General features: G+C 38.4%; 2 protein-coding genes across 2 annotated transcripts in view; one reads left to right on the top strand and one right to left on the bottom strand.

The window, feature by feature from the left end:
- Window positions 1-17,252, top strand: part of LOC120539638 (matrix metalloproteinase-21-like) — a 35,495-nt gene extending 18,243 nt beyond the window's left edge. The window contains exons 4-7 of the mRNA XM_039769957.1: window positions 1,696-1,837; window positions 5,249-5,506; window positions 6,708-6,880; window positions 15,750-17,252. Coding sequence (XP_039625891.1) covers window positions 1,696-1,837; window positions 5,249-5,506; window positions 6,708-6,880; window positions 15,750-16,052 — 876 coding nt within the window. The 3' untranslated portion in view covers window positions 16,053-17,252. The remainder of the gene's footprint in view (window positions 1-1,695; window positions 1,838-5,248; window positions 5,507-6,707; window positions 6,881-15,749) is intronic.
- A 43-nt stretch (window positions 17,253-17,295) lies between these two features.
- The window catches only part of edrf1 (erythroid differentiation regulatory factor 1), a 65,789-nt gene continuing 59,276 nt past the window's right edge, over window positions 17,296-23,808 (bottom strand). Inside the window, exon 26 of the mRNA XM_039769932.1 lies at window positions 17,296-17,858. Within this exon, the coding sequence (XP_039625866.1) occupies window positions 17,723-17,858 (136 nt within the window). The 3' untranslated portion in view covers window positions 17,296-17,722. The remainder of the gene's footprint in view (window positions 17,859-23,808) is intronic.

The following is a 23,808-nucleotide window of genomic DNA, read 5'->3' as shown; positions in this document are numbered from 1 at the left end:
TCTGATGGAAGGGTGTCTCCTGAGTGAGGAAAAGAACACTTAGCTGTGATATCTCTGCCATTGAGCAGGTATCCTCTAAAACACACATAGCTGTGATAGCTCTCTCAAAAACATTAAACGTTACTCTTTAACAATCCCTAGATGATAATATCTGCTGAACAAACAGGAATTGCTAGCTAAGCGGAGGCAAGGTATGCCACAACACATGGTGAGAGGTAGGGCGACTCGAACGAAAGCAGGCACGTCAATTAGGATGGCCCTACCTGGCTTCCTACTCCTGAGGTCCTGCCTCCCTCCCTCTCCTGTGTCTTGGATTCACGCAAATAAATTGGTGCCGCAAGCAAACTATGATATTTAGCGCAATGAAGTCGCAAAATCAACCGGAATGTTCAAGCAAATTATAGAAAAAACCTAATCTAAATACGTTAAGTAGGTCACTTGTGAAAAGCACACAAATGGACAGACGTTGGATTTTATAAATATAATGATGTTTTTTGTTTAACAAATACAGTTCTATGAGTAGAATGTCTATAATTTGATAACTAGAAGAGTACATGAAAATGATATGTTACTTTGCATGCTACAGAAAATTTCATGTAGGTGACTGTATAGAAGAGAACACATTCTCATTAAAGTGTACAGTGAATTGCTTCAATTTCGTTCAGACAGTGAATGTATCAGGTGCATGTAGTTTCATCTTATGATGTTGCATATTTACAGTACTCTTCAGTAACCTACTATATGAGTGTCGCTTCATCTGCTTTATCTCAAATCACATGTCTACAGTTGTTTAGCCTATAAATATATGCTAACAGGGTGGCACTGTGGTAACGCTGCTGCCTTGCAATAAGTAAACCAAGGTTTATGTTTTGGGTCCTCCTAAAAACACTCCTAAAACACCTAATGTGTTTGTTTTATTTAATCGATATAGGTGTGAAACAAAGGTTTTTATTTATATACAGATTTTATTTTAAAAATTGGTAGTGATATGCTCACTATTGTTCAGTAATTTGAAGATCCTTTATTACATAAGCAGAATAACAGCCATTCATTTTGGAATATGTAATTTAGGAGCAATAATGCCCAAAACCCCTTAGGGCATAAGGGATAAGACATTATATATAATCTCTTTTAAAATAAAAAGGTTCAGCTCCTTCAGTTTTTCCCCACAGCTCATATTTTGCCATTGCTTTTATGTGTACCTTCTCTACAACTTTTTTTTTTTTGCAGTATGGAGACCAAAACCACACACAGTATACCAGACAATGACTTATACTCCACTGATCTGGATATGTAACCTAATATCCTATTAGCCTTTTCAATGGCTTCCGTACTCTGTCTGGATATAGAACGTGAAGTGTCCATAATGAATCCATTAAGTGTCCATAAGTCATTTTTATAAGGTGTACATTTATTATGTGTCCTTTCAAGTTTTGAAATTCCTTTTGTGTCCTATGTTTGTACAAATTTGCACCCATCTACACAATATGCCCTGAAATCCCTATTCTTTGAGTTTGATTTATAGCCTCTTATGTGGTGCCTGAACAAAACCATTGTATAAAATATGTGTAAAAATCAAGACAAATAATATTATATGCACCAAAATTTCAGAGTACATAAGTGTGAAGGATTAAGACACTTGACAGTAGAGTCAACCTCCACTGTTCATGATGCTTTTCTGTTACTTTCCTTCAGGTGGCAGTTCATGAGATTGGCCATGTGCTAGGATTGCCACATATTTATCGCACGGGGTCCATCATGCAGCCCAGCTACATTCCCCAAAATTCTGGCTTTGAAATTGACTGGCTTGACAGAAAGTCTGTACAAGAACTTTACGGTAAGTCCAATGTGAGTAAGGCAAAATTAGTATGAATGGATATGTACTATATACAAAACAAAAAAACAAGAGCTTTGCTGATACTGGTGCAAAATTTCTAGGGTTCGAAATGTTAAAATTGTCTTATACAGGGTTAAAGATATTGAAAGTCACTCTACTTTCTCATTTGTCCAGGGTTTCCATCATCTATTTGTCTCTCCTGCATCTTTGTATTAAATAGACTGCCCCTTCTTTCCACTAGTGAACTGCTGTCATGTCTCCTCTCGACTCAGAACTGTTCCAGATAATATGTTATCCAACCATCATAAGACCATATTACCTCCAGGTGCCTCCAGCTTATATACTGTAACACCCCTAAGTTTTTGTTTCCTTACACAAATTAATTCTAGAACTAGTTCTCTTCCAGTTTCTCCATCAGATCCTTTAACTATTTTTAGTATGCACAATGATTTATACTTTTTACTGAAGTGGCTCCCCATATCCTAGGTTATATAACATAAATGTCACCAGCCTGAATTGATAAGATGCCTAATGGTGCCTCTTCCAAGGCACACCAGCATCTTTATGGATCTAGTTCCGCAATTGGATCGTATCACCATGGAATATATACTGACTACATACCCTCAAATAGGGCTAGAGGTGGTTAAATCAAAATCTGCTGTCCATAAACTGGCACATAGCAATGCCAAATAAAGGCTTCTAAATATTCTGCCTTATTTTAACTAGTGCTACTACAAATTATACTTTTATTTTTTCCTTTATTATAATATTTTAGAGAGCAAAAGCAAAACAGTGAGAAAAAAAATTATTTTTTTAAGAGATACCTGTTTTCTGAATACATTTTCTTGACTGTTAAATTTGCACAGAGATGGGGCCTATGCTAACAACACATGGTGCATGTGAGGAAGTTCCTTGAATGGGGTGCTGGCCCGTGTCAGACTTGCTGTCATACACAGGCCCAGCTTGAACCAAATTAGTGTCACCAGTAATGTTGGGAGCAAATGAGAGTGGAAACACCACATCAGGAGCAACACCTCCAGACATCAAACATAGGTTCATGCTGTTTAAGGCAACATTGCTTCCAGCTCTGCTATCAGTTCTTCAGAAATAATAAGAAATTTGCCATAAAAGTATTCAGCATTGTAGCATTTCATTTTCTCAGATTCTAAAATTGAATATATTAATATATGAATTTTTCCAATTGACATACAAAACAGTGTATGTCAAGCCAATTGAAAATAAACAAAGCCTTCAACAATTTGCTAAAAAGGAAAAATCAAAGTGGTGACATTTAGAAAGTATTCATTCCTTTTGTAAATATAAGGCTAAATGTATTCAGGTGCAGTGTATTTCCTTGCCATCTTACCCAATTTGTTGATTATCTCAACCTATTTACGAAATGTGTGGATCCCCTGCTTGATTAATCCCCCCTCTCACATTGACATCCAACAGTGTTGGTTGTGGTTTTCCATAAAGCAAACCAAAATGAAGACAAAAGAGCCTTCAAAACAAGGCAGCAATATAAAATTAGAGGAGCAGAGATCTGGGGAAGAGTACAAGACTATCTCAAAGGTAAACATTCTGAACTCAATGCAGTTCACTATGTGGAAGTGGAAACAATGAAACTATGACCACACTGTATAGGTCCATTTACCCCTTTATACTTAGTCACTGAGTAAGAATGGCAATTGTTGGCAATTGTCACTCAGACCGAGTCGCAGAAGTCAGTGACAGCGATCAGAGAGAATGTTCATGGCTCAACAATCTCTGAAGGCATTGCAAGAAAAGGGCCTTTATAGAAAAGGAGGAAGCCCTGGTTAAAAAAATAAACGTTTCTTTTCCCAAAAAGAATTTTCAAAATGGTACCACCAACCCCACTGAAAAATGTGAAGGAGGCAGCATCACATTTTGCAGCCTTTAGCAGAAGGGAACTAGCAGTCTGGTTAGGGTTGATGGAAAGCTGCAGATCCTGAACAGATACCTGCTCCCTTCTGCCAGCAAGCTTAAACTTGTCTTTCAACATGATAATGACTGAAAGCACACTTCCAGAGCTACAGTGGAGAGGCTTACAATGAGAAAAATTGATATTCTTCAGTTTCTCCTTCACAGTTTATGAACTTATCTGTAAGAGACATAAAAATTGCTGTCCACCACAGCTCCCCTACTAACTCAGCACAGCTTGAGCCATTTTACAAAAAAGAATGGGCAAATCTTGGTCCATCATGTTGTGCAAGGTTAATAGATGCTTCTCAAAAAAGCCCAATAAAACACTGTTACAGTGCTAGCTGTGAGGGGTGGTTCAGCCAAATACTAAACTGTTGACATTTCAGTTTTGTAAAATTTAATTGTTTTAATTTATATTTTTCTTACTTTTTTGATCAGCGCTGTGAAAGAAAGTATTTGATGTACAAAACAAACATTCCAGTCAAATTCATAAAAATCCCACGTTGTGACAATTATTTATGTGAACAAGGTTTGGAAGTTAAATACTTTTTCAAGCCATTGTAGGTAACTATGATGGTCTGCTGCCTCATTAAATTCCAATTCTGGTTGTTGTATTTTGCCCATTGCTGTTAGGATAGGCTTTAGTCCTCTTCATTGACCTTGTAACAGAATCAGTAGATTTGGAAAATGATTGGATGATCAGTTTGGATAGATTAGCAGCTCTACACAAGCAAAAATGTGCTGGACCTGAATGTGCTGCCTTTGCTGACTGGGATATCAAGGTAATGGCAACATGGATGTCATATTGTTCACCTTGTTGCTGTGTTCAAAGAGTGACATATTTTGTTTTCCCACATTATATACTGTAGAATAAGAACATGGGTTTCACAACTACAAAGAGTTGGGATGCCAAATGACAGCCCTGTTTAATGGAGATTGGGTTGAAAATGGAAATAGAATAGGTACACAAGGGTGCAAAACACAGCATAAGGTGTCAAAATTAGAGTAAACATTTCTAGTGGTCAGGAAGGTCTTCTGGTTTCCAAAGGAACACCAACTTCTGCTTGAAGTTGGTCCTTTAACTTTAACACAGATAAGGAGCCCCATCAAGGCTACTTGCTGCTTGTGCTGATCAACACATTTACAAACAAAAGACGCTGGTGGTAGAGGTGCAAAGGGATTTAATGTGGGCCGGGATTATGAGTTTTCTCATAGGCTTCAGGAATTCTAGTGCTAATTTGATGAAACAGTAAGGTGTGAGATATTTATGAGGAATTGGAAGTGAATTTCACAGCTACTCTGGTTGAGAAGCCTCTGGATTGTGCACAGAGAGGAAGATAGTATTAGTGATGGCGCCCCCTCTTGGCTCAAAGTGATATTGCTCGTCTTTTTAGAATCCTGAAAAATAACTCACAATCACTTGTATGTAACAATATATAAAATAATATTATTTCCATTTCTTTCCAGGCAAGTGCACTGGCCCTTTCAACGCTGTGTTTGACTGGGTGCGCAAGGAAAGAACAGTTTACGGTGAAGTAGTTGTCCGGTTCAACACGTACTTCTTTCGGAAAAACTGGTATTGGCTTTATGAGAACCGCAACAACCGCACACGTTATGGAGACCCCATTGCAATCCAGGTGGGATGGCATGGAATACCTTCAGATGGCATTGATGCTTTTGTTCACGTTTGGACCTGGAGGATTGATGCAACATTTTTCTTTAAGGGTAACCCAAACTTTCAGTTCGATGTTTGTAAGCAGCACGCCATTTTATGATAAAATATTTGAATTTTTGAGATTGTTTACTTAACCTGTATTGTACAATCCACAACAGTCTTATATATTTTATGGTACAAAAGACTAACATATACAGTATACATTAGGCCGCGTGATAGTTATAGTGTGAGTGCTTTTATCCCTCTCTTGTAACTGTTTGAGGATTTTCTCTAAGTCATCCGCTTCAAGTTATGTGTCTGGGTTATGCAAAGTGGGAAAACTAAATAAATGCATTGTATGTTTGCGTGATATGAAAGACTGCCACTCTGGGCAGGGCTACTTCTTGCCCTAAACCATAACAACTGGGATAGCTCCCATAACTCTGAAGTTGAAAGGGATAGATTAAAAGAGCTTGTATATTTTATTTAAGGTAAAATTGTTGCAATCTAAATTTATCCAGTTTGCCAGTTGTTTATCCAGTGAAAAGTGACAGCCTAGCAAGCAGGTACAGATTGGGAGCCAACCCTAAACAAGGTACCAGTTTACAACAACATGGCACATGTGCACACATTGAGTCAGTTAACCTCGCACACAAGCCTTTGGGATGTGTCTGGTTTTCAAAACATTATTAAGCGGTTATACAGAAGGTTTAGTAATTGTCAGCTTTTCTTAAGTTGTTTTCATGTTGAAAACACAGCTGACAGTGGGGGAGTTGTCTTACAGTGTTTTCACTAAGCAAGCATCCAGAAAACATGAAAAATTCCAAGAAATCCTTACCAGGCTTGACTTTGTCCTGCTGTACCTTCAATTAAAGTCACATTATGGTTTCCTGGGATAAAAATAGACAAACATAGTCAGTGCTAAAGTATATTTAATTTGTATGTAACACTTTGGATTAACATTCATAGATTTTCATTCTATGAGGTGGAGTATATTTAGCATTGTTATTTGCCAAGCACAATATTAAGAGTGTGAAGGCAACACATAGGATGTTTTCTTGCCCTTCTTCATTCACAGGCTGACTTTATTTCTCTTTTCTTTAATTAGTTAATCATTTTGCTCAAGAGCTGACGACACTTTACTAGGTACCTCTGACTGACATTGTAGGCTGTTTTGTAGCCTGAAAACCACATTCAATAAAAAAAAAAAAAATTAAAAATTACACCTATTAACTGTTAATACATTTTTTCCTTTGTTGTGTTTCTGAACAGGCACTCAGTACTGGAGATATGACAGTGACAGTGACCAAGCATATGCAGAAGACTCTGAAGGCAACAAATACCCACGGCTAATTTCTGAGGGATTCCCAGGTATCCCTAGCCCCATCAATACAGCCTTCTATGATAGAAGAGATTACAGGATTTACTTTTTTAAAGACTCTCTTGTAAGTATTACTCCAAATTTGAATCAGTCCTAGAATTCTTAAATACCATTTTACAAGGTCATCTATTATATGTCTTAAAGTTACACAATCCTGCTAGAGCACATCTTGAATTTTTCTTGATTCGTAGTTCCAAACCATGTCCAGTAGGTACCGTATATCCCCGGGTCTTATATTAATTTTTACTCCAAAAGTTGTACTAAGACTTATTTTCAGGGGATGTCTTATATTTATTCATGTACAACAATCTACTGCACATTCATTCAAATACAGTCAGGTTATCTTCTTCTGGAATATCATCATAACTCTCCACATTCAAACCCTGAATTCCAGCCTGAATTTCTTGGGACTCCAGCACTTTTAGGATCCTCTGGGATTGATGAGCGTGCTTCAATGTTCAGTGTTTTATGAATGGTTCAATGTGGTGAAGTAAAATACAGACATACAAATGCATTCATGGTGCTTTTATATTCAAGTGTTGCATATTCCAAAAAATGATACAATGCATTTTAAAAGTCTCACATAACATCTTCTGTGCCGTCTTTTTTTTTTTTTTTTTTTTTTTTTGCACCTTCACAACAGCATCATAATGTATGGCAGCATATTTGAGCCACAGAGAAAAAAATTGACCTGACAGCAGCAGCCAGCAAGCAACAATAGATCACCACACAGAACACATTAAATTTATGATATTTCAACAATTTGCACATTTAAAATCCTTAGATTTATACTTGATTATGGCAAGGTGTCCTCAGAATTTAATGGATGTTTCAAGCAATGCACAACACAGCAAAGCTGAACATCTTCTCACCGTGATGATATCTTGCAGTGCCATCTGGTGGAATCTTCCTGATTTACGTAAACTATGCGTGCAACTATAAACAGTACAAAGCTTGCGTAGCAGTAGCTTCCACAGGTGCACATGTTGCGTCGCTTGAAGTATAAACCCGGCCTTAGGTGCTTTACTTTTCAGCAGATGATTTTGACTAGGGTTTATTTTTGGGGTAGGACTTATATTACAGAGCAGCCTGAAAATCATGCTATGGCTTATTTTTGGGAAAATATGGTATTAATGCCCAAAACACACTAAAATCTTGCATTTTCTATCTAGCTAATCATCTCTAGCTTCTGTTAAAACTTTGCATACCTGGGAAAAAACACGTGGCCTGTGAGACTTTACTAGACAAGCTCCATTGATTCATGGCTCATAGGCCTTCTGAATTCCGTTTCTGGTTAGCATGTTGTAAACTACATTATGGATTAGCTTTCAGATGTAGGTGGGTTTGAAGTATCCTTTTGGATTATTTTATACAGTACCTCTTGGATTTAAGGGATTAGGCCAGAGATGCTTTCCTTCGTTTTTATTATTACTATTTGTACATACACACACACACACATACATATATATATTATTTTAATGAGTTTTAAGCGGGGGGGGGGAGTGGGAAGGAACATTTGAACAAATCCGAACTTTATTTAAAAAAACCAACCACAAGCAACCAAGAAGATAACATTACAGGAGTTCGCGCTATAGCCTTGCAACCGATCGCTGTATAACACTTTTTTTAATGAGTTTTAACCACAGGGGAAAAAAAAATGAACATTTGAAAAAAGTGAAAAGTAACACCGCAACAATTCACTCCATAAACCGAAAAATGAACATTTGAAAAATCCGTAATACAAAAACTAATCATAAATCACCAAGAAAGCTGACCTTGCATGAGTCGAGTTCTGGTATAAAGTGAGGAGGAACTGGGTGAAGAGAAGGGTTACAGTTTTGAGGGAGAGTCTGGCCATGCGATGGAGGGATGTTTTCTTTCAGGTGTTTTCTCTCATGTGATTTCTTGGGTTTCTGGTGTTTTTAGCTGTTTAGCTGGTGGGAGCGAAAGCCTCATGCAGCCATTCCAAAAACAAAGTCCTTGTGACCCAACCCTTCGTGTTTGCCCTCCACATCACTGGCAGTCTCGCTTTGTTTACATTGTGCTGCTTGAAAGCACGAGGGTTCTCAAATTGGTAAATGAGTAAACTGGTAAACAGTTTTTCCACCTCTTCCAGCACTTGAGGTCTCTGCCTGGTTAACGCTATAACTCCTTTTGCAACATCAGCTGCTTTAATAGATTCTGCTTTAGAACAGTCGAAATCGTAGGTTTTGACTTCTTGTACTTGGCGGCAAGATCAGTAACACGAATGCCACGCTCAATACTTTTCAATAATTTCTTTCTTTACTTCGATTTCAATTTTCTGCAAAGCTTTCTTCTCACCACTCTTCACTTGCTTAGAATCCATGGATAACTGCAAAAGCACACGAAATACTTTAGAGCACAAAGAGATCACAGATAAAGCACGCACGTCTGACTGAGAACAATGAACAGGGAGCGGCTCAACGCATGCTTAAATACAGTAATCAGCGTGTACGAACCGGAAGGGAAATGTAATAGAGCACAAAGAGTTCACAGCGAAAGCATGCATGCATGTGCATGCACACACGTCTGACCGAGAACAATACAACACATGTGGAAATCATCAGCGCGCACAAAGCGAAAGGGAAACTGCCTTGTTCGTATATCGAGTGTGTGGTCGTGAACTCAGGCAAAAGTTTGGAGAACTTTTTGGTCGTAAACCGAGTTGTACGTGTACCGAGACATTTGTGAACTGAGGTTCCACTGTATGTATATATATATATATATATATATATATATATATATATATATATATATATATATATATATATATATATATATATATCTACTAGCAGAATACCTGCGCTTCGCAGCGGAGAAGTAGTGTGTTAAAGAAGTAATGAATAAGAGAAGGAAACATTTTAATAATAACGTAACATGATTGACAATGTAATTGTCATTTTCATGAGTGTTGCTGGCATATATATATATATATATATATATATATATCACACACACACACATACACACATATAAACATATATATACACATATACATATATATATACATATCTACATATCTACATATATACTGTATATACACATATATATACACATTATATATAAATATATATATATATATAGACACATATATATATTAGGGCTGGGACTCGATTACAAAAATTAATGTAATTAATTAGAGGCTGTGTAATAATTAATCTTGATTAATCATATGTAATCACACATGAAAATTTGCCCCAAATCGCAAATGGTTTTTTTTAATTTAAAAGGGTTTAAGTGGGCGAGAGAATCAAATAATAGACATGGACATGAATATTGTAAACTGAAGCTCTTCTAATTTCTGAAAAAAAATGCTTTTAAACTGCATTTGAATTCAAAACAGAAACAAAAATATCATCCCTGGCTAAAATTGGGCAGATTTAAAAATAAAGTGGTATTTTAAGTACATTTTCAGAATGGTATTGTCTTTAAATAATAATAAGAAAATTTTCAACATAAAGCGCAGTTTTTGTTCTGAAAAAAATAAGGCAAAAAACATAAAATGTAATTTGACCAGCTTCACCTTTAAACCCTGAGTAACCTTAGCCAAAATTATTTTGTACATTAGGCTAAAACAGTGTGATCATTGAACATTTTGTAATTAGATGTAATTAGAATTACTAACGGTCAAGGAAGTCCAATGATCCCCAGGAAGAGCCACAAAGTCCGCTTTCTGTAATGCATCTAATTTTGCTTGCTTTTCAGTGTGCACAAAACCATGCTTCACTAATCACTAATTCTCCAACTTCCCGTGTAGGTAGAAGGCTGAAATTTGGCAGGCTCATTCCTTACAGGTTACTTACAAATGTTAAGCAGGTTTCATTTTGAAATTCTGCACGTAATGGTCATAACTGAATCCTACTTACGTACATATATACGTCCATAGCCTGCATCTAGGTCGCCGTGTGAGGCGGCGTTGCGTCCCCCATCCCCATGCCTCCCATGTAATTGGCTGCCTGCCCATATAAGGCTGTCCGTCGCTCCGGTCTCTTCATTCCCTTCCTTGCTTTACCACGGTAATCACGTCTCCCTGCTGATAACTGCAGCCTTTTTATTTAATCCACGGCTTCTCCACTGTTTTATTCTTTGTTTATTACGATTATAATTATTGCGTAGGTATTTTAGACTTAGTTTACTGTTCAGGTACCCATTTCCTTTACCGTTCCAACCGTACCCCCATTAACATGTCTATCGATGTGATCACCATCGATCAAAGAACTGTCACTTACCGAGTGGTTTCCATGCCCGGAGATGCCGCCTGCCTTTTCCATTCTCTTTGTTACATATTGCACGGCCACATCAGGCTCACTCTTGATATCCGGAGGAACATTGTGTCTTATGTATTGAATGACTGGGACAGGTTCAAGGTGTGGACTGATGACGGTACAGGAGATAATTATACTACACAGGGGCACTATAAGAGTGAAATGCTTAAGCCCTTCACCTATGGTTTTGCATGTGAGTTGATGGCTGCCGCTGAATTGTTTGGTTGTCGCTTTCAAGTGTACCGAAATGGCCAAATATTTTACACCTTTGGAGAACCGCCAATGCCTCTTAAACATCTTAGATTCACAGGTGACGATTTGAGTAGTGGACACTTTGATGTTTATGAATGTTTCAACTCTCAAAAGCTGGATGTGAAGTTATCGATGAAACTGGTTGTATGCTTACAACGCTTGACAGATGCCGAATGTCACTTCAACAGAACAAGTCCTGCAAATACTAATGTAATTGAAATTAACCATGAAACTCAAACCGATTATGACAGCACCAATCCAAGCTGTGAGAAAACAGTAAAAAGGAGGCGTGTCAGACGTCGTGGTACATTTTCTGATGCAGCTAGACGGAAACAACTTTGTGACGCTGCCACCAAATACTCGCAGAAAAATCCACAAGGTAATAGACACGCTGTCGCTAAATACATCGCAGGCAAATCCACAAGTTCATAGAGACGCTGTCACTAAATATTCGCAGGCAAATCCACAAGTTAATACCGGGAATGCCTGTTAAACATCTTAGATTCACGAGTAGCGATTTGGGTAGTGAACACTTCGATGAATGAAACCTGTTATCTTTACAACGGTTGACAAACACGGAATGTAACTTGAACACAACACACACAAACACACACACATATATACATATACATATATACATATCTATCTACATATACACATATCTACACATACACATATCTATATGTATATATACATATATACATCTACATATATATACATATATATACAGTAATCCCTCCTCGATCGCGGGGGTTGCGTTCCAGAACCCCCTGCGATAGACGAAATCACAAAGTAGAAACCATATGTTTGTATGGTTATTTTTATATATTTTAAGTCCTTATAAACTCTCCCACACTGTTAACATTATTAGAGCCCTCTAGACATGAAATAACACCCTTTAGTCAAAAGTTTAAACTGTCCTCCATGACAAGACAGAGATGACAGTTCTTTCTCACAATTAAAAGAATGCACATAGATCTTCTTCTCTTCAGGAGCAGAGAATTTCAGAGGGAGAGAGAGAGAGCGCTCGCAAAGAAAAGCAAACAATTAAAAAATCAATACTTGTGCTTTTAAGTTTGCCGCGGCATTTTTTAGAGGAGCGTTAGTATCTTCTAAGCAAACAGCCTCTGTGCAAACAGCCCCTCCGTCAGGCAGAGAATGTCAGAGAGGGTGAGAGAGAGGCAGAGACAAGCAAACAATCAAGCTCCGCGCGGGATGCATATCTTATAGCATTGAGGAGTTTTAGTTAATATGTAATACATGCTCTGATTGGGTAGTTTCTAAGCCATCCGCCAATAGCGTCCCTTGTATGAAATCAACAGGGCAAACAAACTGAGGAAGCGTGTAGCATAAATTAAAAGACCCACTGTCTGCAGAAATCCGCGAACCAGCGAAAAATCTGTGATATATATTTAGATGTGCTTACATTTAAAATCTGCGATAGAGTGAAACCGCGAAAGTCGAAACGCGATATAGCGAGGGATTACTGTATACACATATCAACATATATATACACATACATATACATACATACACACACTCACATACATATAGACATACATACATACAGATAAATATACACATATATATATATATATATTACACACATACACATACACATATATATATACACACATACACATACACATACATATATATATATATATATATATATATATATATATATATATATATATATATATACATACATACATACATACATACATACATACATACATATATATATATTGTGGACGCGGCCCGGACACAGACAGGCGGACATGCTGTTCATCACCACCACACGTTTATTTTACAACTATATTTACAATAAAGTCAAGTGCACACACACAAACCCCCACACAGTCCTGGCCACACAATGCCTTCCCCTTTGGGCCGCCTCCACACTCTCTCCTGCTTTGTCCTGCTTCCACCCGACTCCAGCCTCGAATGAAGGGAAACGGCCCCTTTTATCTCATCCCGGATGAGCTCCAGGTGTTTCCCGACATTCCTCCCTGGACACGCCCCGTGTGGCGGAAGTGCCGGCTGTTCTCCCGGAAGCTCTCCGGGCATCCCTTCTCCTCTTCCCCCCAGCACTTCCTGGTGTGGCGGAAGTGCTGAGGTCCAGGGTCCCCAAGGCATTGGGGCGCCCCCTGGCGGTGACCACGGGTCCCTACAGGGTTGGGCTTCCAAGCCCACTGGCCCCCACGTGATCCAGGGTGGGCGTAGACCCTCTTCCGGTCCCTCAAAGTGTCCCAGCCGGGTCGTTGCCCCTGGCATCCCTGACAATATATATATATATCTACACATATATATACTGTATATTGCAAAATCCCCGCGCTTCGCAGCGAAGAACTGCTTTTAAATTTTTATTAAGAAGAAAAGAAAACCTTTTAAAACTGAGGGAAAATATACCAATAACTATCTGTTAAGGATCTCTTTGTATACCACGTTGTTAGTTCAGCAGTCCAGTTGTAATATGACCAATCTGTGCACTGAGGTTACTTTTGAGAATGCAACGTATAGTTGTCCAGGAGAAAAGCAATGTTGCCTCAAACCAATGGCCACCTTTTGTAGGGTCTGTCCCTGAGACTTATTACTTGTCATCGCGAAGCAGAGCCTTACTGGAAATTGGAGGCATCTGAATTGAAATGGGAGATCAGAGGGTGTAACGGGGATGCGAGGAATACATTGAGTGTAGAGAAACTCTAGAGACAGAGTGTGTATTAACTTGTGGATTTTTCTGTGAGTATTTGGTGGCAGTGTGACGAAGTTGCTTCCGCAAGACCACATTAGCTGTGGAGCTCAGCTCGGAGCATATTCTTTTCCTACCTTGTCAATTGTGTAATGCGATTTTTGAACAGGTTTGATTCATGGAAGTGATCACTCGTACTGCGTTCAGTCAGTTCACGTGAGCTGCTCTCTTGTGTGATGTTGCGATGTCCACGGCTTTATTTAATGTTAGCTAAGACCCGGCACTTTAAAGTTTCTTGCTACAGCAATTTTAACTCCGTTACAAAGTGATCCGAAGTCTTGTTTATACCTTGTGTCTTCTCATTAAATTTGTATCTCGTGAATAAAGTATTCAGCGTTTTTCTTCAGCGCTCTTTGGGAGCTCTTCCTTCTTTTCTACATACTGCGGTCACAGTCAGTTCACGTGATTACGTGGGAGGCATGATGATGTCACACGCAGCTCCGCCCCCCCACGGCCATCAAAATAACGTCCATTACAGTATATGGAGAAAAATAGGTTCCAGTTATGACCATTACGCGTAGAATTTCGAAATGAAACCTGCCCAACTTTTGTAAGTAAGTTGTAAGAAATGAGCCTGCCAAATTTCAGCCTTTCACCTACACAGGAAGTTGGAGAATTAGTGATGAGTGAGTGAGTGAGTGAGTCAGTCAGTGAGGGCTTTGCCTTTTATTAATTAATATATATATATATATATATATATATATATATATATATATATATATATATATATATATATATATATATATATATATATATATATATATATATGGAAGTAAAGGTCTGTGATACGGTTTGCATATTTGCAGCTGCAGATCCACAAAGGGAGAAGATGAATCATGTATCATAAAGTAGTTTTTATTCCTGAGCTTTGATCTTTGGAGGGCCGCAGGTTCACTTGTTTTCAAGCCTGCATATATAAGATACAAACAAACGTCCATGCATGCGCCACAAAATTACTCACAAACTAATCGGTAAAGCACTTTGATGATGGTCTTAATCAAAAGCTTATGAGCTGATACGTTCTGGGAATTCAAAATTTAAATTAGAGCACCATCCCTACAAGCTCATCTATTGATAATCCCCCAGGACACGGTATAAACATATTTAAAATTCATGCAACTTTCTAACCCACTTAATCCTGCATATGGTGGCTTGAGGGGTGCTGGAGCCTAACCCAGCAAACATAAGGCGTGAGGCAGGAGCAAGCCCTGAAGAGGGCAACAGTCCATCGCAGGGTGAGTGTTCAGAATTTATAATCAATTGTAAGTTCTTACGTTTATGAAAAACAGGCGGAGAATTTGCTATTTATATCTAGCCTTTTATTTTAGTACAGAAGGTCGACATGTTTCACTAATATAGTAGATATGGTCACATGTACAGTGAAAGTCTTACATACACGTGGTAATCAACATCCAAGATAGTGCAGCTGTCCAGCCCTATGATCAGGGAGTATTACTACCCAACCTTGAAACTTTCTTCCTTACTATACGCCATTACTTGAAGCCTGCCTTAAAGCAAAGATCCCAAGAAGGCACTTGTTTCTGCTTCTGTTAGTGAATGTTTCAGCAGTGTGAAGTGAATAGCTGAAATATTTTAAGAGTAATTTTATCCACTTGTTCCAGTCACTTTTCTCCCTTTTACAGGTCTATGCCTTTGATGTTAATAGAAATCAGAAAGTGAATGGATTTCCACAGCTGATTACAGATGCTTTCCCAGCTGTTATTCCTAACGAACATCCCATCAGCAACCTTGATGCTGCATACTTTTCATATTCTTACAATTCCATCTTCTTCTTCAAGGGCACCTACTTCTGGAAAGTAGTTAATGACCGAGACAAGCAGCTCAACTCATCCTTGGCATACAACAGCCTGCTTCCCCGGCAGAACATTGCAGACCAGTGGTTTGATATTTGCAACGTACACTCCTCAGTATTAAGAATGAAATAGAACTGCGGAAATCTGGGAAGTCAGGTCATTTACATACAGGGTTAGTCCCAAGACTGGGCAGCAGCTTGAATGGAGTTGGGAGAAAAAGAAAAAAAAAGAAGAATACCCCTCACATGCCAACCTGGTGTTTAAATGTGTAACGGTTAAGAAAACCTGAAATATGATTGGCCCAATGATTTATTCAAAATGATTTAGTTCAGCGGGTCACCTTATGAAGCAACCATCAAATATTTTTATTTTTCCTTCCAGCATCCCATGACTCTTCAGACAGTGGCTAGTTGGCTAGATATCTAATTGTTTCAAAGGGTGGTCATAACAAAATGTCAAATACATTACCAAGATGTCACAGACTGTGCTTTCATCAGTTAGAATTATGTCAAACAGACATGAAGTGGTCAAAAACTGACAGAGCAAAAGGGGAAAGGAGCAAGACATCAATCACAATGATCTCCATAAAAAGGACCCCCACCTAAAAGATGAAGCAGTCCTGATCACTTGGTAGAATATGTCTGAAAAGCTTAGGATGAGACTTGTGTTACAGAAACACTGACTGTGTGGTTTGGAAAGTCTGAAGTATTTAAAGGAAACTGTAGTGGGCTCAATTTCTGCACAGTGAACAAAACACGTGGCTCTCATCCCGCAAGCGTGGTACTCTGGTTTTGAGAGGCCGTACAGACGCACCTTTCTGCATTATATAAAGCCATCCATTACAAAATATTGCACTGGTAAGATATACTACTTTTAAATCTTTTAAGTGTGAAGAGATATATATTTTTGTAGATATTGTGTAATGTATTTATAGGTAATGAAGCCACACAAATCCATTTTAAGGAGGCTGTTTATATAAAAAAAAATTGTAATTTAAATGTTATAATTTGAGGTATCTTTGAACTGCAGGTACACAAATGTAGTCGACTGTAAATGCTTATTGTGCTTATTGTATTTCTTAGCAATGCAGAATGAGGAGAATTAAAAGATCATCATCAGAAATGTTTGATGGCATAATAAACTTGTGACCTGATAAAATAGCAGTCTACATCTTTTGTACACCACAAAGCTAATCTGATTTTATAGGATTCCTGGATAATCTATAAATAATGTTTGTAAAAGCTCCATCATATCAGCTAATTCATCTGAAAACTGAAATGGAGTAACATTAGTATAAGGAGTGTAAAGAGTAAGGAGCACTGATCAATTACTTCGCTGTGTGTTGGGACAACTAATAACAGTGCACAATCAATGACAGAAAAAACTTGCAATATTTTATTTACAATACTATGAACAAAATAAATAACATTTAATCACAATTATAGCTTTCCTCATTTCAGATGCTCTTCACAGAAAAAAATGACTCTTTTACTCTCCATAATACTCACATGAAAAAGATTTTTTTTAAAAAATTAAATGGTGTCCAAAACACTGAGAATAGTCTGGTTTGTCCATTTTGCAAGTTTATGTACAATAAAGCACATTAGCATCCACAATGCATATCCTGAAGCGACACTGTGCTGCACCTCTTCTAAAATGAGACGCCAACAGCACGGCACCAGTCACATGTTGTGCTTAACCACAGGCAAGGCACTGATCCTGGTTATTACATTTACTGAAGCTGGTAGAATGTCGTAAGGCATAATGGGGATCATCTTTTTCCTCCTCCTTTCTGCTGAATATCATGTGGTGAAAAGCTGATTTAGCAAATCAATGATGAGTTCCACTCTTGTGATTAGGGGCGCAGTCTTTTCTGCCCGCAGTAAGCTGGAATACACCTGCTTATACTTCTTAACTGTTCCGTCCTCAGTCGTCCCACTGCAAGAACACACAAAAGTTACATTCTCCAAAATAATTTCACACTGTCATATGGTACAACACAATACAACACTAAACAATATCTCTTGTAATGGACTTCACCATTGGGAATTTGTTTGTAGTAATATTAAGAACTAAAGTAAGGCTACTTTCTCTGAAATCACTGTAAACTGTGGGATTTCATTTCCAGGATATACGACATTACATTCTATATTCACTAGCTGTGTTGACGTCTAAGTAATCAATGTAGTAGGCCTCAGTGCTAATGCTTCCAGTGCACCACGCAATGCATATGTCTCTGCTATATGCCATTTGGTATGGGATTCATAAAAGCAGTGATAATGGGGGGCTGTTAAAAGTCAGGATGATTTTGGGTGATACAAGAATAAATTGTATTGTATAATGTTTGTGATGAGCATTCTGTTGGAATGTCAAATGCAGTGCATTTTATTACTACAATTGTGTGTGATGCACCATCTTTTGGAATGACAGAGGCATAGAAACCAGATGGACACACAGACTGACGCTCAAGACATGTATCCTTTTAATAAGGTGGATGTTTAAAAAGCTGCAATTTCCAATTAAAGTGTGCAAAAGGCCTGAATGAAGCTCTGGGCCAAACATTCCCTATACTGGACACACAACAAAGAAATGCAGGCTTCCTAAAATAAAATTACTTGTGACTAATAATTCTAGGAAAGGAAAAATCACAACTAAAGTAAAGAGATGTTAATGGTCAGGGCTGTGGAGTTGGCACACAAAACCTTCAGATCCGACTCCTCAAGTTTGTGGTGCCACCAACACAGACTTGCCTATTTGTAATTAGACTCATTTATTTACTATGTTGACTGAAAACATGCAACATGCAAGATACCAGGCACTCCATTACTGGCAATGTGAGACATCAGGCTACTGTTTAGCACCCTAACCTGTTAATGTTTGGGTTTCAAGGATGTAGTGATGCCATTGTGGCTCTTTTTTTATTAGAGCTGTTACAAAGACTGAGTAACATTAAACAAAGGGCAAAACTTTCAAAATGAAAAAAAAAAAGACTACTTTTATCTGAAGAAAAAAATAGTGCAATCAAATTAGTATATCAGAAATAGGAGAGTGACACATTATTTTACAATTTACATTTAGTGGGGGGCAGTGCATTTGTCGCCGACTCCAGTAACCCAATAATTGCTTTCAACTCTGACTACACAGCCCTGGTTATGGTTCAATTTGATAAGTAAGCCTGTTCTTAATGATAAAATTTCATAAATTATTAATTAGTATCTGGGACATCTGTCCAAAATACACTGCGCAGAAAGATTTATTTGAATATTTTCATATCCGGAAATCAGCTTGGTATGGAGTGTACTGGGCAAGGGTTACCATCAGTATGTCCCGCTCTAACTCTACAGCTCTGCACCATTACATATGTCAAACCGCCAGGCTCACTGCGCCAGCTGCATGTGACACAGATGTTACAAATATTAAAGACCCCCTGAGCTACTGCAGGGCTGTCCACTTTAGAGTAAGGGAGCCTCCGGTGGCCACGGGTTTTTATTCTGCCCACTGTCTTCATTAGAAACCATTTCTGGCTAATACTGGCATAACGTTCTCTTGCTTTAATTTCAACTGACTTGCTTTTCAGAATTCACAAATATTAAATTGTTTTTTTCTTTGGCGTAACTAGCAGCCAAATAACAGGAAAATAATGCTGACTCTAAACTTAATTTGAAGGTATCTGTTATTTATCCCTACAATACTTTCAATCTGCTCTCCTTTGCTATACACCAACTTCATAACAGGCCTTTCTTCTCAAAACCAATTCTGCCATCTTTGCATTTATAAAATAGAAAGTTCTCTGAACTAAAAGTAAACTATTTTAAATAAAATTGTGCCTGTATTAGTGGCCACTTTCCAGGACAGTCCCTGTACAAACTAAGTGCCATGAAAGGTTTTTTTTTTTTCATGAAGAGGTCACAACATCTTCTTCTGCAAGTGTGCAAGCCCACTCCAGAGGTCGATGAGCACCAAGATACTTTTAACTCTCCATAAGCACTGAATACAGAAGGCCGGATAACGCACATGCTAGTTTGCCCGTCTCCTAGAATGACACAAGGCATTAATTAGCAGCAGAAGTATGAGTAGAGTGGATCAGCCCTCCACTCCACCCTGTGGACACAAGCAGTACTGCAGGTTCTAGCGTACATGTACAATGGTGCTGGCAGATCGTTCAGCTGACATGGGAAGAGGATGCTTACTCTAAAGCTATGCTTTTTAAAAATTTATTTAATAAGTCACTGGCAATATGTCTTTAACCAAATGAGGAAGAATGATATCACTAATCTGGACTAGCAGTAAAGAATGAAGGGGGCGTTCCGTTTTACTTATGCACTTCCACTTCTTACAACTTTATATTCTTTTATTTTTATTGCTTGGGGAGAAAGGGCTGAAAACTTGGAGGTGCATGAAGTCGCCTTAAAAAGCACACACAACAAAAAAAATGTAAAAGTTATGACCCATGTCTGCCAGATTGCCTCTCATGACCATTAATATGCACATTCATTTTCTGGGTTTTGTTATTTCTTGGAAAATGTTTCATTCAGCTGGAGAGTTTTTTCCTTCATGCGCAGTTCATCACATCTACGGTGCATTCATAAAGTACTCAGTGCCTTTAAATTTCTGTACACTGTAATATGTTGCTGATTTAATTTTAAATGGATACATTTTACCATCAAATCTACACTCAATTACCTATAATGACAAAGTGAACTCATGTTTTCAGAAAGGTTTGTAAATGTATTAAAAATTAAAACCTGAAAACTCTCACTTCTATAAGTAAACTATAGCACTTGAAATTGTGGTCAGGCACATCCTGTTTGTTTTAATCCCATAATTGAATTGACTGGACATGGCCTAGATGGGTAGACACGTGTCTAACAATTCACACTGCATGTCAAGGGAAAAATCAACTCAACTGATGAAGTCCGAGGAACTCTCTGTGCTGAGGCAGAGATCAGGGAAAGGTTATAAAACCCGTTTCTACAGCTTTGAGTGTTCCCAGGAGCACAGCAGCCACAAGAATATTGAAATGACACAAGTCCAAAATTACCAAACTGAATAACTGGGCAAGAGGGGACCTTCGTCAGAGAGGCTACCAAGAACACAATATCCACTGTAACAGAGCATCAGAAGCCCTATGTTTAGTTTAGAGAAGATCATCTCAGCAGCACTCCATTGATCAGGCCTTCAGCTTAGAGACACTAGATAGAAGCCACTCTCAAGCAAAAGGCATATGGTGGTGGGCTTGGACTTGGAGCATGAAGTCTGAGGGGACAAAAGTTGATCTCTTTCAGCAGAGTCGCAAGCACTGTGTGTGGTGAAGACCTGGCCCTGCTCATTACAGTGGTGGAGACTGGTCAGAATTGAGAGACACGTGAATGTAGCCAAATACCTAGAGTTCCTTGAAGAAAACCTGCTCCCGGGTGACAGCTCACCTTTCAGTTCAACAATGACCCGAGGCAGACAGCCGAGAACGAGCTGCAGATGCATCAAGACTAGTTTATGACTGTTTTTGAGTGGTCCAGCCAAAACCCAGGCTTAAACCCAAAGATGTGGAGAGATCCAAAGATGACATTTTATGGACACTCCTATCCATTCTAATGGAGCTTGGGAGAATCTGCCAGGTCCGGGGGCCTCATGTATGATGCCGTGCGTAGAACTCACACTACAACATGGCATAAGCACAAAAAGGGAGTGTGCGTACGCACAGAAAAATCCAGATGCATAAATCTGTGCTTTCTCCAACTTCCACGTTCTTCTGCTCCAAAAACGCACGTGCACGCGCCTGCTACCCCACCCCAACTCCTCCCAGAATTACGCCTCTTTGAATATGCAAATCAATATAAATAGCCCTCAGCCTTCTGTGAAAAGACAATGGCAAAAGCACGGGGGGAAATAGAAGAAGTTCAGCAAATGCCAAGTGGAGGCAAGGAAAAACGTACTATTTGTTGGTTTAAACAGCGGTATAAACAACAAAAGGAAGTTGATCAAGTGACATAGAGTGTCGGAGAAACTTGAAAGCTCAAGTTCACAAAGTCACACAGTGCCCAAAATAAAAAAGAAGTTGTTAGATATCAAATTCAGAGTGAAAAGGTGAGTCGTAGCCCACCATCTGAGTGTCATATAAAAGCTTATTAGGGTACAGAGAAAAAAAATAGGCAAACAGTGGGGAAAAAAGTAGGAAATGTCAACTTTAATCTCGAAATTTCCACTTTAATCACGTAGTTTATTTTGTCATTAAAGTAGAACATCATAAACTTTATCTTAAAATTGTTTAATTTACTAGTTTCTCAAATCCCATCCTAACTAAAGTAGCACGTTAAATGCTTTGTTTTGTATTTGATCATCTATGTGTGTGAATCACTACGTGCTTCCGGGCTTTCTCTTCCTCCGACAGGACACAGAATCCATTACATTCATAATATTACAGCTCTCTGAATAACTAAAATACTGAGATGTATATGTGATATTATTTTCATGATGACAGGAGTTAAAGCATGTTATTAAACATGGGAACGCGGTGGTGCAGTGATTGTTCATGCCTCATGCAAAATGCTTGCTGCACCATGCGTGACCTTAAATTAAATACTTTATTGTGGCAGTACTGTCTCTTTCAAATGTACTAACCCCCAATTCCTGTCCTTACTTTTCTTTCTCCAAATACCCAATCGCCACACAATCAGCTCTGTAACAGACGTTAAGCAATCTGTAAGATTACGATGATTCTTCAAAACTTTTAAGGAACATTGAAATATCTTGGTAGTAAATGTTTAATTATTTTATCCATATATCCATTCAGTGTTGTGCAACCCCAGCAAATATACAGCGCGAGGCAGGAACAATCTGAATGGAGCGCCAGTGGCTCGCTAGCACTGCGGCACCGTGTCCTCACATGTTTAATTATTAACAATATACATTATTTAAATGAAGTTAAAGTTTTATCTGTATAATATAATAAAGATATTTTGCTGCATTTCATCTTAAAAATTATATCATCATCATATATAAATACGCGCTTTATAAAGTGGTTCAGGTTGTGCAATATTATAACTATCGCAATTTTACAGTGAGGTGATTGTACTTATAAGTACAGACAATTCTACAAGGAGCACTTGATGGACTGATAGAGTGCATTTGGAGTTCTTGGGATGAAACTGTTTCTGAACCGCGAGGAAAGGCTTTGAAGCGTTTGCTGTATGAGAGCAGTTCAATAGACGGCATGGCTGAGGCAGCGTGTGCTTGATGCTGTATACCGATAATTCTCTTTCTGATCAGCTGCTGCTGTGACTCCCCACTCAGATACAGTGATATAAAGTGGTGGTGCAGTGAGAGTATTATGGAAAAAGATGATCCGCTGTGGCAACCCTTAACAGGAGCAGCTGAAAGAAGAAGGTGAAGTGACAGTAACAACACTAAAGCAGTTATGGTATTTGGAATACTATGGCTATTCTCTGGACCATTATATTGTTACAGGTTAATTACAATCAGGTGCATTACACTAATAAACAATATACGGTTAGTTTCAGTGTATTTATAAAGCTGCATCAGGGATGTGGATCTGAAAATGAAAGGGTCACCACATATTTGGCGCTGGGTGCTGCCAGTCTGCAAAACCAGGTCATGGTATGAGGTACCGTGGGAATGTGCGTGGTTTTACGCCAAGTTTAGTTTTTATACATTGCGATTTGAATGTGGAAACGTTCTTACGCAACATTTTTGTGTGTACGCACTGTTTATACATGAGGCCCCAGGAGTGCAAAGATTCTAAATACTTACTCAGGAAGACTAAAAGCTATAACTGCTGCCAAAGGTGCTTCTACAAACTAGTTAAGGATTTGAATAATTACTGTTAAGTGAATGAGAGATTTTCGTTTTTGATGACGAGCTGGACTGGTCT

The sequence above is a fragment of the Polypterus senegalus genome, chromosome 1 (genome assembly GCF_016835505.1).
Source record: "Polypterus senegalus isolate Bchr_013 chromosome 1, ASM1683550v1, whole genome shotgun sequence".
NCBI classification, from domain to species: Eukaryota; Metazoa; Chordata; class Cladistia; order Polypteriformes; family Polypteridae; genus Polypterus; species Polypterus senegalus.
This window is presented reverse-complemented; position numbering and strand designations above follow the sequence as displayed.